Below are 19,384 nucleotides of genomic sequence, written 5' to 3' on the forward strand. Positions count from 1 at the left end.
TCTAATGGACTGCTTCAAATACTTCATCTTAAAATATTGTTGCTGTAGTTTTATTGGCTTAAGGAAGTTCTACACAATTCTAATTTGCCCAAAGGTTTATCCATGTCTGTTAATTTTTGCAAATAGTTTTCTTTTCCTGCATCTGTTTAGATAGCCAGATAGTTTTTCTAATCTTTTAATAAAATACATTCCTGGGTTAAATTCAACCTGACCATGTTTTATTGTCTTTTCTTAAAAACAAATTTTCTGAGGTCTGTTTTATTCAGGATTTTTGTCTTTGTGAATATGACAGGGTTCTAATTCTTACTGCCCTTATCAAATCATTACTGCCCTAATAAAATCATTTTATTAGGCTTCTGTGACCTTGATGTTAAATTTGATAAGGGCAGTAAGGGCTAATTCCACAGTATATAAGTGGAATATACTATGTATGGAAGTAGAATATACTGTGGAATGGTTTGTGTAAAATTGAAATGATCTGTCCTTTGAAGGTTTCACAAAAGTCTCTGGGCATCATGATTTCTTACATCAACATCCCATCATTTATATTTTCCATTACTTGTTAGCTTTTGAAAAGTTACATTTTTCTGGAACTGTCTACCTCATTGATATTTTCCCATTATAAAGTTGTTCGTAATTTCTCACCAATCTCTACAGCATTTGTAACAATGTCCCCATTTTCACTTCTAATATTTATTTATTTATTTGCTTTTTCCAAGAGACAAAGGTCTCATTATGTTGCCTAGGCTAGTCTCAAATTCCTGGCCTCAAGGGATGCTCCTGCCTTGGCCTCCCAATGTGCTGAAATTACAGACGTGAGCTACCACACTCAGCTTGGACAAAATATAAAACAAACATCTGAGAGCGTTAGAGACAATAAAGTATTCAAAAGGAAAAAACAGAGTTGTTGAATCCAGCATTTATATTAGCTTTTCCTCTGGAGTATCTTCTGATTCCTGAGATGATGGCTGAAAAGTTGAACAGAGCTGCTCACCCATAGAATTAAAAAGACAAAAACTGAAGTTTAGGGCCTGGTCTGGTAAACTCTGCATGCTTGAGTTAGAACTTTAGAGGTCTACATTCTGAGAGAAAGTATGAACAGTAAGTAGACCTGCCTATATTCTAATTGTCTCTATCACTAACTGGATTAAGATGATCTTGGATTACTACTGTCCAAAGGTCTTGCCAGGAGACATAAATTCTTTCTTTAGAAAACATTATCATATTGGACTTCAAAGTATAGTTTCCCCATAAACAATTCAATCAAAACAACTCTGACATTCAATTAAAACATAGCCTAAACCAAGTTTTATATATTTATAATGTTTATAAAATAAATAATATAAAATAACATAAAAATAAGGGACATAAAAACAAGAAAATGTGATAACAACAACAAGAAAAGTGTCAGATAATAGCAGACACCATAGTTATTAGATACAGATTTTAAAGTAATTATGATTAGTATGTTTGAGGAAATAAAAGATGAGATATTGGGTAAACAACTGGAAACAATAAAACAGAATCAAGTAGAAATGTTTGAACTGATAACCAAAAATATAACTAAAATAAATGCTTCAAGAGAGATTTTTTTTTTTTTTTTTAAACAGATTAGAGACTACTAAAAGAAAGTAGTGAACTGAAAGTTAAGAAGAAATATCCAGGATGAAACAGAGAGGAAAATAAATGGATACAAGGGACAAAGTGAACTCTCAAATACACATGTAAGGGGAATATCAAAAGAAGAGGAGAAAGGAGAGTGAAGGCAGAAGCAATGTCTGATGAAACATACCTAAGAATTTTCTCAAACAGCCTAAGGACATCACATCCAGATTCAAGAAACATTACAAATCTCAAAGAGGGGGAAAAAAAACACACACACACACACACACACACACACAAACAAACACAAAACACATGTGGGCACATCAAACTTAAGACAAACCTCTTAAAAGTAGCCATTCAAAAAAAGAGATTATACTGTGGCATATACTTTGAAGAGAAAAAAACAAAATGGACATCATGTCTCAGAGGACATAATGGAAACCAGAAGGAATAAAATATATCTCCAAAATGATAAAATAGCTGCTAATTCAGCAAAAAGGTTCTTAAAAAATAAAAGTAAAATAAGACAGTTTCAGGACAGAAAATCTGAATGGAATTGCTACCAGTAGACATTCAAAGAAATATGAAAGTACGTCCTTCAAGAAGAAAAAAGATCTTAGATGGAAGCTCAGAATCCAGGAACCACAAAACACAAGAGAAAAAGTTAATGTTTGGGAAATGTAAATTCATACCGTATAAAAAAAAGTCTTGAGAATTTAGGAAATACATATCAAGAATATATAATATATATAACATGAGGTGGGGCAGTAAATGAAGTTGATGTGTTCTCAGGTCCTTTCATTGTCCCAGAAGAAGTACAATACCAAATTATCTTAAAGATGATAAACAAAGGTTCCATGTTTTAATACCTGAGGTGAACAGTAAAAAGATACTGAAAGATATCTGTCAAGCTTATGAGGTAGAAAAAATGGAATAATTAAAAATAATCTAAAAGGTCTATATCCATACCACCCTGAATATGCCTGTTCTCATCTGATCTGGGAAGCTAAGTAAGGTTGGGGCTGATTGGCACTTGGATAAGAGTCTGCCTGGGAATATCAGGTGCTATGGCCTAAGGAAAAAAAAAAAAAAATCAAAAAAGCAAAAGAGAGAAAATGAAAATAGGAGAGGTGGGATAGATAAAATAAGAATAATGACAAACTTAAATCCAAATATGTTAGTAATTATGTAACATGTAAGCAGACTCTTTACTCCAATTAACAAATTACCAAAGTAGACTTTAAAAATATATTATCTATCACTCTTTGCATTAAAACCAAACTACCATAAACTGGGTGACTTAAACAACAGAAATTTATTTCTCACAGTTCTGGAGGCTGGGCAGTTAGAGAAGAGTGCCAGCATGGTTGGCACAAATCAGGCCCTCTTCCTGATTTGTAGTTGTCTGTTTTCTTGCTGTGTCCTCACATGGTGAAGAGCAAAGAAAGAGGGGAAGCAAGCTGTCTAGTGTCTCCTGTAGTAAAGGCACTAATCCCATGGAGGGCTTCGCCCTCATTATTTAATCACCCCCCAAAGGCCCCATCTACTAATATCATGTCATTGGAGATTAGGGTTTCAATATAAGAATTTTGGTGTGGAGGGAGAGGGGACACAAACATGCAGTCTATAAAATGCCTGTAAATTTTTTGAGACAGGATCTTGCTCTGTGGCCCAGGCTGGAGTGCAGTGGCATGATCTTGGTTTACTGCAATGTCTATCTCTTGGGTCCAAGTGATCCTTCCACCTCAGCCTCCTGAGTAGCTGGAACTGTGGGCACACACCATCACACTCAGGTAATTTTTAAATTGTTTAGAGAAGAGGTCTCTCTATATTGCCTAGGCTAGTCTCTAACTCTTGTGCTCTAGTGATCCTCCCGCCTCAGCCTCCCAAAGTGCTGCAATAACAGGAGTGAGCCACTGTGCCAGGCCTAAAATGCTGTTTTAACTTAGACAATAAACATTTCCATTAGAAAGACTAGTCTAATGACTCTTTAGAAGAGCTAGATAAAATTCCACTAAGCATATATAACAATTGATCAATCTTATTGTATGTAAGACTGCAACAAACTTTTTACCATTATAGGTATTACTACAAATAAGTATTTGTCATAAAGCATTTTAAGGGCAATTTAAATGATGTAACTTTTGCAACATTCACTTAAATGATATTTCTTAAGGGGAAGGCGGGAAAACAAAACAAGGTCCCAGCCTTGGAGGAATTTATAGTCTAATTAGGAGAACAGTATACATTAGGAAAAAAAAAACTACAATGAAAGCATACGACACTTATACTTCTTCAGAAACAGCAGAAATTTCTTAGCAGAAAAACTAATCAGAACATGTTGCAAAAAATATGGACTGAACTATGAAAAAGTGATATATCTTAATGGCTGAAAGAGTTCCAGGTCAGTGTGGGTATCATAACTTTTTGTTGGTCTTGAAAGCATTTGAGAACAGTTCTCACTCAGGATATTTCAACTCATCACAAAGCCGGAATGGTAAGCAACCAAGACTTTTCTCAAAGATTATGCTCCTAATTCCCTTGCTGAAACTACTGAATTTCTTTTCATCTCCATCATCTATCTTTTCTTTCCTTTCATAACCGTGCCCTTTCTCTGTATCTTCGTCAAAGACACCCACCTATTTTAAATAATGGAAACACGAAAATTATTGTACTTCAAGGCAGGCAACCAACAGATAATATTATTATTCTACAAAATAAAAAAGACTGGGTGGCACTTCCTTAAAACATATGTCCATTTTAATCATTAAATAGCATTACTTATATTACAGATTTTTCACATGTAATTGAGAGAACTGTGTGAAATAGAACATTAAAGGATATTAATCAAGTTATTTATCAATTTGATTAAATAAGGAACATTGAACTCCATGATCTATTAAAAATGATAAGCAGATAATCAAAACTACGATTTCTTTTTATGGTTTTACTATGGCAGGAATGGATTCCATTCTGATAGTAATCCCAGTTTTACTGTCACATAGAAGATACTTTGTGAACTTCAATGACTGCCAGGTTTAGGACAGATATTAAGGACCACAGTGTCAGAAATGAAAGAACACAATTTCACAGAATGTGTTGTTTCTGACAGGTTGATAGCCACTTACCTTCTCCATCTTTTCCTCATGGATAGCAGCTACTTCCCACAGATACACCAACAGACAATTCCAGCCCCTCTCTACCACACTTACCAGTTGCAAGTGCCCTGTGGCTTGTCTATTTACAACCCTGTCCCTACACAGCAGAAGCGGAACCCTTCAGGAAGTTCTGGATTCATCCTCAGCAGGATCTGTTTCACAAACTATTCTCCAGTCTCACCTCCCCTCCAGCTATTCTGTCAGTACTTACGATTCCTAGATCTTCTTTAATTGTCACGCTGTTCGTCCCCTCACAAAACCAAATTTAAACAACAAATCCCTCATACACTCAGTCTGTGTCCCTTTCCTGACATAAAGCAACTGACCCTGTGCATGCTTCTTTTGGATGGCTGAGAACTCCGATTCCTTTGGGTCATTTACAGCTTGGATACCATACCCTCCAGGTACTTTGATAAGGAGGGTGAAATTTAGTATCTATACACCTGCCTACTCAACCTTCTTAACTTTCCTCAAAATTTCCTAGTTTCCCTTCCCAATTTCAACTTTATAAAAAACGTCACACTATGGCACAAAGTGAATTCATGGATGAAATTACTAACAGCTATAACTTAAGTAAGGATCCCCAAGTCGTGAGACAAATTTCTGGGTTGAAAGTGCTCTGTATATCCATTTCAAGCCTGCCTCCAGTACGACGTCTCATTATAATCAAATAAAAAGGCAGAAAAAGTTGACTGGAATAGAGTTTGGGAAAAACACAAAATTAAAAGGTGTATGAGAGTTTCACTTATTTGCATCTGATATAGATATATATCTATATATCGATAGATATCTAGGTATCTATCGATATATCTATAGAAAAAGAAAACCCCTCATACATTGTCTGTATCCCCTTTCCTGACATAAAGCAACTGGCCCTGTGCATGCTTCTTTTGGATGGCTGAGAACCCCGATATATCGATACATATCTGTCTATATCATAGATATAGATCACAGATATAGACAGATATCTATATGGAAAACGTCCATATTGGAACGTATTAAACAGGCAGAATTTTCTTCCTGGTTTCTCTGCTCTTGGTAGATGTTCTTCCGACTTCAATTGCCACCTGTGAATAGTGAAGAAACTTCTCACTATGAGATTCCATTGCCCTGAGGGAGGGAGAGCTACGGTACCCACTAAAGCAGGGAACAGAAGCAACTGAGGGGCAGGTCTGTGGAAATGAGGATATGCTAATAAGGGACCGAGTCGGGAAAGCTAGAGGGTAAAAAGAGGGCGTCAGTTAAGCTGAGACAAAACGACGGCCAAACGCGGTCTTTACACTCTAAATCACCTGGGTCTGGAGTCGACTCCCTTCGCGCACCCTCACTCCCAATCCCGGCCCCCTCCCGCCCCTCTCCCGCTCCCCACACCAACGTGTGCCTCCGTCACCTCTCAGACAGCGGATGCGTTCCTGCTGAAACCACCTAACCTACCTCAGGGTCCTCGCAAGCGCAGCCACTGCGCTCCGCCCGCCGACGTACCTGTGCTGCGCCTGCGCCTCCTCAGCGCTCTCAAGGTCAGCACCGCCCCCAGCCCATAACCTGGCACCCACGGAAGTTGCTTTAGAGGACGTCCTGCGTATCTTCACCTCTGCGTGGCGTGGGGTCGACGGAGCTCTGGAGAAGGGAGGAACTTCCTGTCCCGCGCGCGCACAACTTCCGGCAGAGCCGGAAGACCCTCTCTTTCGCTGTTTGAGAGGCTCCCGGCTCAAGGACCGGGAGGTGAGAGGTTTGGGAGTGTCCCGACGACTCCGGGGTGTCTGGTCCACGACCTATCCTAGGCGCCATGGTGAGTTCTTCTGTGAGGGCAGGAGTGACAACGGTCGGGCGAAAAGGGTGGGGAGGTCAGTCCTGTGAAAAGAGCCATCAGGTGCTCTGCTCAGAATGGAGTGAGTTGAGACGTTGGGATGAGCTGCTGGGCAGGACCCACCACCTGTCCTAGGGTGTCTGAGCCCCTGAGGAAGCACCGTTACGCCTGCCTGGCTGGGAAACTAGCGGGCCGGAGGTAGGGGCGTATCTGTCAGGGAGTATGGACTGGGTAGCCTGCCTGTTAATGGCCCATTTACTGTGTATGGCCTGTGGCGCCAGGTGATCCCAGAGTTGACCTTGCCGGGTCAATCACCTTTTCTGCGCCCCCTTCCCCAGCCGCAGAACAGTGGCCAAGAACTTCAGATCTTAGAAATGCGTTTAGCCTCTCCAGGTGGACACAGCGGGTCTCCTTCTTGTACAGGATCAACACCTGTCATTTAAAGAAACGGCAGTCCCCTTATTCTTTACACTTAGCCATTTCATAATTGAAAAGGATGTCAAATAGAAAACCCGAATTAGTAAGGACAGACTTTATTCGAAAAGAATATTGCAAGGGTGTGGAGGAGGTTGAAGGAACTGTTGCAGTAGGGAAAAGGACCATAAGATTTGCATGCCCCTTAAAGATTAGGCAGAAAGGGTTTGTCTTTTATAGGGAGGGGTAAGTAAGACGTCAGGAATTGGGGTAAAAAGGTGGGTATGATCCGACAGTAACCAGATAATGTTTTACCCTGAGCCCATCTATTCTGAGGAGGAGCTGTTAAGAGAGGTTTGTATATGTTGTTTCAGACTGAGGGAAGGACAAAATTCAGGTACCCCACGGAAGAGAATCTTGAAGTTTGGCTAAGAAGTACTTTGTTCCGATTGATCTGTGGGACAGGTACTTCAGCAAGTCATTTACGGAGCAAAGGATGGGAATTAGAAGGGTCTGGTTATGGCCTTGTTTTAGGTAAACAAGGGGTAGGGGAGGTATGGATCGACCCTTAGGCTTATCTGAGTTCTACAGGAAAGGTGATTCTTCGCAGCAAGCCAATTTCTCAGAACACAAACAGGGGCAAGGGGTTTCTTACCGTTTGCTGTTTTTCCAAGATCACAGGGCTCTGGTGAAGTTCATTATTGTCATTTTCTTCACTGTATACAAGATTTCAGACTCTCGCCTGCAGAGGCATCTGTCCTGGAATTTAACTTCAGTTTGCTATGTATTTTCAGGGCCAAATATTGCCAACGAACGTTATTGTGTGTGGTGATTGGCTTTTGAATGACTTAGAAACTTAACTGAGTGTAGAACAAAGACCTTCAAAATAATGTAGTTCCTGGTCCACTTTAACAGATAACCTCTCTCTTTAAAGTGTTGTTTTTTTTTTGTTTTTTTTTTTGTTTTTTACCTCAGTGGATAATATGGTTTTTATTGAGTTGTTTTTCTTTTGTATCAGTGAAATTAGACAAGGATAGGGAAAACAGAACTGGGAGGAACCAAAGCCTAGTAATCACTCTTCCATCCCCATTTTTACAGAAGAAAGAATCTGGAGTCTAGAAATTGACAGTGATTTATCTAAAGCAACAGTAGTTTGGCAGTCTGGACTAAAACTCATATTTTCATTTTTAAAATTTTAGATTAACTTTTGACTTGTTGGTCTGAAAAGTTGAAGATAAAGTATAATTAAAATACTTAAACTCATCGTAGTCACAGAAAAGCTGAATGTGAGCTTGTTCTCAGTGTTTTGGAATACTAGAAGTAGAACTCTTCTTATCCTGTCAGTTCAGAAGAGGTAGTTAATGTTTGGAACTAATGTAATCTTACGCTGTTTTTCTGAATGCCATTTTAGAGCTAACTAGTTGGCTCTCTTCCTTCTGAAATTGCTTATATTTCTGAGTTAATTATCTTGGCTGAGTTTTATCTTTCCCAGCTATGAAATTGATAATGTCTGTATATGCAAGTGGGGTTAATGCTTGGAATTTTTCAAAAGAAAGAGTTTAACCATTAAATGAAGTGAACATGGGCTGAATTTATTGAGGTTTCAGCTCGTTGAAATCAGAACTTGTTTTGCATTGCTGGGGCCCAATGATATTATGGAAAGAATATTAGTATTGAACCCAGAGGACCCAGATTCTGCTCATTGTTAGTTATATAGATTTGGAAAAGTCACTCAATTTTGATAAGAGTTCCAAATTCCTCCCAGATAAGAGAAGTGGGACTTGATGGGTACTAAAGCACCTTCTTACATTTGTGATTCTGTGACTACTCAGAACATTTTTCAGGATAGTTATGTGTTTCAGATTAAATAAAAGTTAGTCTGATTTCCACTGTTTTGTTTCCGTGCCATTTTGGTTTAAGTTTGATTTCTTTTATCATTCTCTTTTTCATTTTTTTCGTAAGTCACATAGATAATACTTGGAATCTATGTGTGTTTGGCCAAGTCTTTCACTACTGTCTTAAATACTGCTCCAGAATGGAACGCAACTCTTGGAATGTTTTGATTTAATTCTTGTTTTAATTAATGATAAACTAATTCTGTGCTCTCATTCTCTGACACATTATGTAAACCAAAACTCAATAGATACCTGCGTCTATAATAAGGTTTTTGTATTATGAATACAGGAGAATAGGATTATGATACAGACTTAAAATACTGAACCCACCCTTAATTTTTATGCTTTCAAGTTGTGAAGACAAGTCTATGGGAAATTTCCTAATGGAATAAAGCCATTTGCTCTATTGCACTTTCCTTTTTGAAAATTACAGACCAACTTTGATCAAATAGAAATCTTTCTACCATTCAAGCTACTTTGTGGGAGATAGGTAGATTAGAGCTAGCTCCTGGAATTGCAGATATCATGGCTTGCATTTGTGTATCATCCTGTAGTAACTTACTGCTGGAATTGAACAATGGTTTGTGGGCAGGTGTGGGAGAGGGGGCCGTGGGGAGGTTGTAAACCTTTGTCATAATCAAGTGGATTTAATGAGAAGCTTTCTTTTTGAGGGTAGTGGAGGGGAGTGTTGGGAAGAGTGTAGTAAATGCTATAAGAGAAACACATATAATAATCTCAAAGAGTACAGCGGAAATAAATTAATTCTAACTGAGAGCAGGTTGGGTCATGTAGTAGGTCACAGGTTCCCAACCCCTGGGACTGTGGACTCCTACTGGTCCATGGGCTGTTAGGAACTGGGCTGCACAGCAGGAGGTTAGTGGTGGGCAAGTGAGTATTAATGCCTGAGGTCCATCTCCTGTCAGATCAGTGGTAGCATTATATTCTCATAGGAGCGCAAACCCTGTTGTGAACTGTGCATGCAAGGGATATGGGTTGGATGACCCTTATGAGAATCTAATGCCTGCTGATCTGAGGTGGAACAATTTCATCCCGAAACCATCCTCCCTCCACACTGCCCCCACCATGTGTGAAAAAATTTGTCTTCCATGAAACTGATTCCTGACGCCAAAAAGGTTGGGGACTGCTGTAGTAGGTGACTTCAACTGAGTTTTTAAAGTGGGTTAATATACTAGTTTTCAAGCTTGAGTTTGCATAGGAATCATCTGTACTACTTTATAAAAACACTTCTCTGGGCTCATAATTTGTGGTAGCATGAAGTTTTAGAATTGTATTTTTAAATTTTAAAAAAATTTTTACTTTAAGTTCTGGGATATATGAGCAGAACATGCAGGTTTGTTACATAGGTATAAATGTGCCATGCTGGTTTGCTGCATTTATCAACCCATCATCTATGTTTTAAACTCTGGATGCATTAGGTGTTTGTCCTGATGCTCTCCCTCCCCTTGCCCCCAACTCCCTGACAGGCCCCGGTGTGTGATGTTCACCACTCTGTGTCCATGTGTTCTCTTTGTTTAACTCCCACTTATGAGTGAGAACATGGTTTGTTTTTCTGTTCCTGTGTTAGTTTGCTGAGAATGATGGCTTTAAACTTCATCCATGTCCCTGAAAAGGGCTTAAACTCATTCTTTTTTTGTGGCTGCATAGTATTCCATGGAGTATATGTGCCACATTTTTGTGATCTAGTCTACCATTGATGGGCATTTCAGTTGGTTCCAAGTCTTTGCTATTGTAAATAGTGCTGCAATAAACATATGTGTGCATGTATCTTTAGAGCAGAATGATTTATAGTCCTTTGGGTATATACCCAGTAATGGGATTGCTGGGTCAAATGTTATTTCTGGTTCTAGATCCTTGAGAAATTGCCACACTGTCTTCCACAATGGTTGAACTAATTTACCCTACCACCAGCAGTGTAAAAGCGTTCCTGTTTCTACACAGCCTCGCCAGCATCTGTTGTTTGCTGACTTTTAAAGTAATTGTCATTCTCACTGGCACAAGATGGTATCTCATTGTGGTTTTGATTTGTATTTCTCTAATGACCAATGATGATGACCTTTTTTTTTGTATTTCTTGGCCACATGAATGTCTTCTTTTGAGAAGTGTCTGTTTATATCCTTTGCCCACTTTTTGATGGGGGGTTGTTTTTTTTCTTGTAAATTTGTTTCTCATAGATTCTGGATATTAGAATTGCATTTTTAATAAGTTCTGCAATTAAGTTTTTTTTTTTTTTTTTTTTTTTTTAATCCTTACTCTAGTACTGGATGCAGTTCAGAGTTAAGTTGGTGGACCTTAAACCCCCACTAGAGAGAAATGCAAGTATAAGAGACTTTGATGGAAATACTGGAGGTCCTTTTGCTAGCTCAGTGGTAATTTGACATGTACAGTTTGAAGGATGGATTCGGTCAGGTATTAGCAGTTAACTACTAAGGCTAACTTTTAGGTTTAAAACATTCAGGTTTCTTCTCAGTTCTCTGACTTTATTTTCTTCTGACTGCTTTCCTTCACTACTTTCTTACTACAGAGGCCTAGTTGAAATAATGTTATAGACTGACTTTTCTCTTGGTTAGTATTTGGTTGGTTCAAGGTTGGTTTTTAAGATTAGTTGATACTTTGGGCTTTGATCCTCTTAGAAAAAAAAGTTGTTTCTTTTGTTTTCTCTGGGACAAAAGCCTAAAGTGCATTAAGTTGATTTCAGAAAACCAGAAGATATTCTGAAGTGTTCATTTCTAAGAGAGAAGTTATTATTTTCTTACTGTCGTTAACATGGTTTTGCCCATGTTAATAAGAATGAATACAGCTTGTCTCAAAGGAACTTTTTAGAAATAAACAAGTGTAAACTGCCTTTCTACTCTTTGTATACCACTTACCTTTGAGTTATAGAAAAAAAGAAATCCTTACAGTCATGGTGAAATGAATCTTCTCTTGACTTCGAAATGACTGTACCTTTTGTTTCACCAAACTTTAAAAAAAGTTCTTAAATCATTCATTTGTTATGTATTCACCATCTGTATGCCAGGCACTGTTCTTGGCAACAGGGATATAACTGCTTAAAAGCAGAGACAGTCTCGACCCTCATTTATTGGGAGAGGCTGATGATAATCTCATGATGAAATGGGCATGTAATATGTCAGTCGTGATACATTTAACAAAGATAGAGTAAGGGGATAGAAAATACCTGTTTTAGATAGGGCATGTAGGGAAAGCTTCAATGAGGAGGTGACATTGTGGCAAATTTGAATGCATAGATATTCAGCCTATGTGACTGGTACCTATGCGTACATATTTATTAACTGCTCCTGAAAAATTATTGTAGTGCAGTGTATCTAAAAATCAAGCACAAAGCTCATACTATTTTCAATTGTATAAATCTTTCCATAAATTTATTTACTGTCAACTTTCCAAACAGTAAACAAAAAATAATAGAAGTATGTGTTTTTAAAGATAGTAATCGATTATGTGAAATTTCATGTAATATATTTTATTTTTGTGTCACATTAAAATTTTTTTGCAGACTTTTTAAAGAGTAGTTTTAGGTTCACAGCAATTTTAAGAGGAAGATACAAGAGATTTCCTAGATATTCCCTGCTCCCACATATGCATGTCCTCTACTATTATCAACATCCTTCTCCAGACTGGTAAATTTCTTACAACTGATGAATCTATATTGACACACCATAATTGCCCAAAGTCCATAGTGTACTTTGTGGTTCATTCTTGGTGTTGTACATTCTATGGGTTTGGATATAGTTGGAATCTTACAGTATGTAGACTTTTCAGATTGACTTCTTTCACTTGGGAATATGCATTTAAGGTTCCTCTCTGTCTTTTCATGGCTTAATAGTCCATTTCTTTATAGGGTTTAATAATATTCCATTGTCTGATGTACCACAGTTTATTCACCTACTGAGGGATATCTTGGTTGCTTCCAGATTTTGGCAATTATGAATAAAGTTGATATAAACATCTATGTACAGTTTTTTGTGCGGACAAAAGTTTTCTGCTCCTTTGGGTAAAAACCAGCAAGTGCAATTACTGGATGATATGGTAGGACTGTAAGGAACCACAAACTGTCTTCCATAAAGGTTATATCATTTTGCATTACTACCATCAATGAATCAGCGTTTCCATTGCTCTACATCCTTGCCAGCATTCGGTGTTGTCAGTGTTCTGGATTTTGGCCATTCTAATAAGTGTGTAATGGTATTTCCTTATTTTAATTTGTATTTTCCTAATGACATGATGTGGAACATCTTTTCATTTTCTTACTTTCTGTCTGTATGTGTTTGGCAAGGTGTCTTTTAAGGTCTTTGATGCATTTTTTAAATAAGGTTGTTTTCTTGTTGAGTTTAATTAAGAGTTGGTTATATTTTGTATAACAGTCCTTATCAGATATGTCTTTTGCAAATATTTTCCCCTGGTCTGGTTTGCTTTCTCATTTCCTTGGCATTGTCTTTTACAGAGCAGATTTTAATTGTAATGAAGTCCAGCTTTTCAGCTCTTTCTTTCATGGATCATGCCTTTGGTTTTTTGTCTAAAAAGTTGTTGCCTTGTCCACAGCCATCTATGTTATCTAACAGGACTTTTATAACTTTGAGTTTTACATTTAGGTCTATGTTCTATTTGAGTTAACTTTTGTGAAGAGTGTAAGGTGTGTGTCTAGAGTCTTTTTTTTTTTTTTTTTTTTTTTTGCACATGAATGTCTAGTTGTTTCAGTACCACTTGTTGAAATGTTTTTTTTTTCCTCCATTGTATTGCCTGTGTCCTTTTGTCAAAGATCATTTGACTATATGTGGGTCTATTTCTGACCCCTCTATTCTATTCTGTTGATCTGTTTATTTCTTCTTTCATCCATAACAGAGTCTTTATTATTCTAGCTTTCTAGTGAATCTTGAAGTTGGTTCATGTCAGTCCCTCCAACTTTGTTCTTCAGTATTGTGTTGGCTTTTCTGGGTCTTTTGCCTCTTCAGGTAAACTTTAGAACATTTCTTTTTCTTTTTCGTTTTTCTTCTTCCTTTTTTTTTTTTTTTTTTTTTTTTTTTTTGATATCCTTAAAGTAACTTGCTTGGATTTTGATCGTAATTGCATTGAATCTGTAGATTAAGTTGAGAAGGACTGCCTCCTTGGTAATATCCTTTTCATGAACATGGAATATCTCTCCATTTATTTAGTTCTTTGATTTCAGTCATCAGAGTTTTGTAGTTTTCTTCATACAGATCTTGGCATGTTTTGTTAGATTTATCCATTAGTATTCATTTTTTTCTGGGTGCTAATGTAAGTAGTATTTTTAATTTCAAATTCCACTTGTTTATTGCTAGTATGTAGGAAAGTGATTGACTTGTATATTAACTTTGTATCCTGCAACCTTGCTATAATTGCTTATTAGTTCCGGGATATGTCACCTATTTTTAGTTTTTTAAGTTATTGCAGTTTTTAGAGAATACAATTACAACTCACTTACCCAATGATTTTTATGTTCACATCTTTTAATTGTATAAAACAGGCATAGTAGTTCTGTTGTTAAAGTAGGTTAAATATCTTTTGCGTTTTGGCTATAAACTGTCAGATTTAGAAAACCTAAAACAGTTTAAACTTTTGCTACTTTGATACTGAGACTTGGGATCTTAGTATCTTATTTTAAATTAAAAACATTCTTAATCATTATGAAAATCGATGTGTGTGAGGTGTGCTGGCAAGCACCTGTAGTTCCAGCTACTTGGGAGGCTGAGGTAGGTAGATCACTTGAGCCCAGGAGTTTGAGATTGCAGTGAGCTGTAATCACGCTGCTGCGTTCCAGCCAGAGAAACAGAGTGAGACCCTGTTGTAAAACACAAAACAAAAACTAAAAATGACTATTTGAAAAGTAAAAATAAATACATGGCATTAAAAGTGTGCTTGAACTAGAATTCTATGATTTTTATAGTTTGATTCAAGTTTCTGTGATTCTGATTGTGTAAATTTGGAAATACTGTTGATGAACATTTAGCTGAATGTACATTATAGGATACAGAGAGGGGAATATTCAGTTTCTATGAAATTCGAGAAGGGTTTCATAAAGAAAGGTTTGGGTAAGATTTTTAAGGGTGAGTAGCAATATGTCTGGTGGGTAAGAAATTAAATTTTATTTTTCCTCAGTAACGATAGCAGCTGCATTTATTTTGCATTTAATATTTACCAGGTATTATTCTACATTCCACTTATACTGACTCATTTACATCTTTATGAAGTAGTTAAATTCTGTTTTTTTAAACCTCTATCTTACAGATATAGAAATGGAGGCACAGCAAGATTAGATTAACTTGTCCAAAATCACACAGCTAGTGATGACAGAATTTGACTTTTAACCCAGGCTTCTTGTCCATTGTGGTGTTGTGCCAGTCTGACTATTGTTTATCTTGAATAAGATTCAACTTATGAAAAGATTGAATTTCACAAGTTCAATCTCGTGTTTGAAATGCAAAAACATTTTCCTATAGAAATCATAATTAGTAATGATATTTTTAGAAAATGTTTCCCAAACCTAGTTAATACCTAATATATCTCTATAATATTCAAGCAATTAATCATTACTATCCGGCATAGCAGTACTGATTGACATTTCTAACTAGGTGTCAAACGTATGTGCCACTGCTGCAGTAAGTCAAAAGATTCTTTCATATTTCTTCTACCTTAACTGCATCCACTTAAGGCACTGCTTTACACCAAAGCTTTAATTTCTCTTAGGCCTGAAGATGCACTTCTAGTAACACTGATGAGTTGAAGAGCAATTTGAGAAATTGGGGATGAGAAGTTCTCCTGAACTTGAATTTCTTATAAGTGTAAGCATTTAGTGAGTTGCACTTGTTCCAAGCCTATCTCACAGTTATCCCAGTTCTTTTCCTGAGGACTCTTCTTTCCACTTGGGCTATTTGCAACTAGAACTTTCTTTCTTCTTCAGGTTGCAAAGAAGAACGTAATCTTGTAGAGTACCTTGCCTTTCCTTCCATACATTCAGCAGACATAGTTCCTTTAAGGGATTTTACTGCTAGGAGAATTTCATAGGTCATATTCCCATGTTACTGCTTCACAGGTGTTTACTAATTTACTTGCTTATCACAGAAATCCTCCAGGGGAAAAAGAGACAATAATGATGGGATATTCTAGTAAATTTTTGGAAGTAGAGAGGTTCGGATTGTGAAGAGGAGATGAGATAAATAGTAAGTGGCACTGCAGAGAGAAAGGGAGATTTTTCTCTACTGGTAGAAGTGGCTTATGAAGAAGGAACTTCAACAAGCTGTTCTGCTCCATTTTATAAATATATGATTATAGACTGCCAATAGTTAATGCCGTGAGTACTTGATACCATAAGGCTATGGCTGTTTTTAAAGTAAGATTAATACTTTTATCTTTGTGATAAGTAATTAGAAGCTCTTTGAAATACTAATCTAAATTATTTGTTTATATAGCTATCTTATGTCTGCCCTTTACACAGCGCCTAGCTGATTTTTGTTATCTTTTACCTGGTGATTGCCACCATTTGCCCCAATGTACTGAACCACTTAGAAAAAGCAATGTCATAGTTTCCTGCTTTCTTTTTCTAAAAGAAAAAGTCATACAGCAAGGTTCTGTTACTGAAGCCAAGACTTCATTACCTTTACTATTATGGAGTATTTTTATTATTTCTGGAGATTTGGGGCCTTTTTACAATGAACATAAATGATCAAATTCTTATGGTTTATGGGGATATGTATTTAAGTATTCGTGTTCCATAACTAGAACCATTTGTTTCTGCATTCGCCCTTGGTCAAGAGAGAAAGCATGACATTTTTTCCTTGAAAGATTTGTTTTTATAGATAGTTAAATTTATTACTAGAATTTTACTTATGTTTAAATTAATGCTTACTTCCTCCTTCCTCTCTTCCTCTGAGAAGATTAATTAACATCAGGACAATGAAGCTTCATTGTATCAGTTATTACTAGACAGTTTAGTTGTTTGGGTAGGATATTGCATGTCGAATATAACGGTCTTTTCTTATCACAGTCTTCAAGAAAAAGTAGAAAAGAGCCTGGATAACGGGAATTAAAACTAATTACCAACAAAATATGTTTTCTAGTCAGTAGGGACAGATAAGCAAGCTTTAAAAACATTCATTGTACTGCAGGTCATAACTTTAATTGAGGCATTTAGTTCTTGATGATTCAAACTATTTTCTAATTTGATTTCAACTAACATTTACTGAATGCTTATTCTTGATTTTAATAGAGAGCTTCCCACTTAATCATTCTTATCAGAAGTGTTTAATGTCATCATAGTTCTTTCTCTTGATAACCACTAGAAAGAAAACGTTTGGATTATAAAGAAAATGAATCATTTAAAAAGAGAGAATTGGCCACGTATCTGAGAGATAGATTTTTTTTTAAACTATAGAACTGTTGGCATTCACAGGTCTTTCCTGAGAGAAATACCCACAAACTACTAATTGAGGTGAATATAATGGGTGGTGGGCTAGGTGTACTCCTTTAATTTGGAACTCGGATTTTCTTTCAGGTCTTATAAATATTAGCTCATTTAATCTTTATGAGAAAGAATTATTCCTTGCCATTAGCAATAATTACACAGGCTTTTTTGGTGGTTTAGAAATGTTAAATCTGTGAATGCCAGTGATTAATTGTGTATTTAGCTAAAATATTGCAATCATAGACAATATGATCTGTTTGGTATTTTGGAGATCATTTGCCAGCCTTGTCATTTTGTAGATAAGGAATGAATCCCAGGGAGAGCTTTTCTAATTGCTGTGTAGCTAGTTATTGACAGAACTACTTCGATCCTAGCGTGTTTAATTATTTAATGCATTAAAAATATTTACAATGAATGCATTTACCTAACAGTTAACATTAGGAGTACACATTAAATTTTCTTGGCTTTTGTGTATGGCTTAAAATTTAGTTAAGCTGAAATTTTTATATTAAATTTGTTTAATGAAGCTTTATCAGTACACTTTGAGCAAAGTTTTGATTTTTTGTTTGTTTAAAGGAAAAATTTTGTTTGTTTGTTTGTTTGTTTGTTTTTTGAGACAAATTCTCGCTCTGTTGCCCAGGCTGGAGTGCAGTGGTGTGATCTCGGCTCACTGCAAACTGCGCCTCCTGGGTTCAAGTGATTCTTGCGATTCTCGTGCCTCAGTCTCCCGTGTAGCTGGGATTACAGGCTGTCGCTGCTACTCCTGTCTAATTTTCGTATTTTTACTAGTGAGGAGGTTTCACCATGTTGGCCAGTCTGGTCTGGAATTCCTGACCTCGAGTGATCTGCCTGACTCAGGCTTCCAAAGCCCTGAGATTACAGGCCTTAGCCACAGCACCTGGCCTTGAAAGGAAAGTATTTGTAACACAAAGCTATTGCATTAAACTGAGAAGATTGTCTTGTAAAAACAGATATACTCCTTCCTTTGAGAAAGGAGAAAGCACAATATATTGTATGTAGAAAGCACAATTTATTATCTTTTAAAGTTAATTTTCCTTATGCTAAAGCTTGTGTGTGACACACAGTAGGAACCTGAATGCAGTGAAGAACAGTGGGAAAAATTTATGTTTTATCCATTTATTTTATCAAAAGGTAAAGATTTATTCAACTTGTGTTGAATATCTGTCATCTCCCACCATCCTGGGAGTGGAGGCTGAAGAAATGAGATGAATGCCGTTTTAGAGGGGGAGAGATCCTTAAATTAGTGGTCACAATTGAGCATGATACAGGTTATTTTGGAGTTATGCATATGTTCTTTAGTAGAAGTTGGAAAATCAACGAACGTTTTATAGTGCACATGAATGTTGAAGACTGAGTAGCAGTTGGTCTAAACAAGCTGGTTTGTACATGTCAAGCATGTCTTTTCATTAATTGATTTTGGCTAATGACTTCTTTGAATATATACCTGTAGAGATATTTTCTATAATGTTAGAAAATACTCTTAAAGAAGAGTGGCAGAATTTAGGAGGCTTTCTTCCATTGAACCTTTTATTTGTTACTTTTTAGTACTATAGTGAAACATTTATGCATGTCTTGGCTAGAGATGAAGTGGGTTGTTAATATGTTTAAGAATATTTTCTGGCCGGGCGTGGTGGCTCAAGCCTGTAATCCCAGCACTTTGGGAGGCCGAGACGGGCGGATCACGAGGTCAGGAGATCGAGACCATCCTGGCTAACACAGTGAAACCCCGTCTCTACTAAAAAATACAAAAAAAAAAAAATAGCCGGGTGAGGTGGCGGGCGCCTGTAGTCCCAGCTACTCGGGAGGCTGAGGCAGGAGAATGGCGAAAACCCGGGAGGCAGAGCTTGCAGTGAGCTGAGATCCGGCCACTGCACTCCAGCCTGGGCGACAGAACAAGACTCCGTCTCAAAAAAAAAAAAAAAAAAAAAAAGAATATTTTCTTACTTGTCAACATTTTAATGACTATGGCATTGCTTTATTTGAGATATTACATTATTTATTCAACCTCTTTTAACGGTGGAAAGTTATA

The 19,384-nt window shown here is 36.9% G+C and overlaps 1 protein-coding gene across 4 annotated transcripts in view; it reads left to right on the plus strand.

The window, feature by feature from the left end:
• Positions 1-6,396: 6,396 nt before the first annotated feature.
• TMEM161B (transmembrane protein 161B) overlaps positions 6,397-19,384 on the plus strand; it is a 73,143-nt gene continuing 60,155 nt past the window's right edge. For 3 of the 4 annotated variants that reach the window (XM_007977722.3, XM_037982193.2, XM_037982198.2), the window contains exon 1: positions 6,398-6,552. In XM_007977722.3, coding sequence (XP_007975913.2) covers positions 6,550-6,552 — 3 coding nt within the window. In that variant the 5' untranslated portion in view covers positions 6,398-6,549. Of the gene's footprint in view, positions 6,553-19,384 lie in introns of all 4 variants that reach the window. The other variant, XM_037982189.2, reaches the window with a different exon arrangement.

This window comes from Chlorocebus sabaeus, chromosome 4 (assembly GCF_047675955.1).
Source record: "Chlorocebus sabaeus isolate Y175 chromosome 4, mChlSab1.0.hap1, whole genome shotgun sequence".
In the NCBI taxonomy this organism is placed as follows: domain Eukaryota; kingdom Metazoa; phylum Chordata; class Mammalia; order Primates; family Cercopithecidae; genus Chlorocebus; species Chlorocebus sabaeus.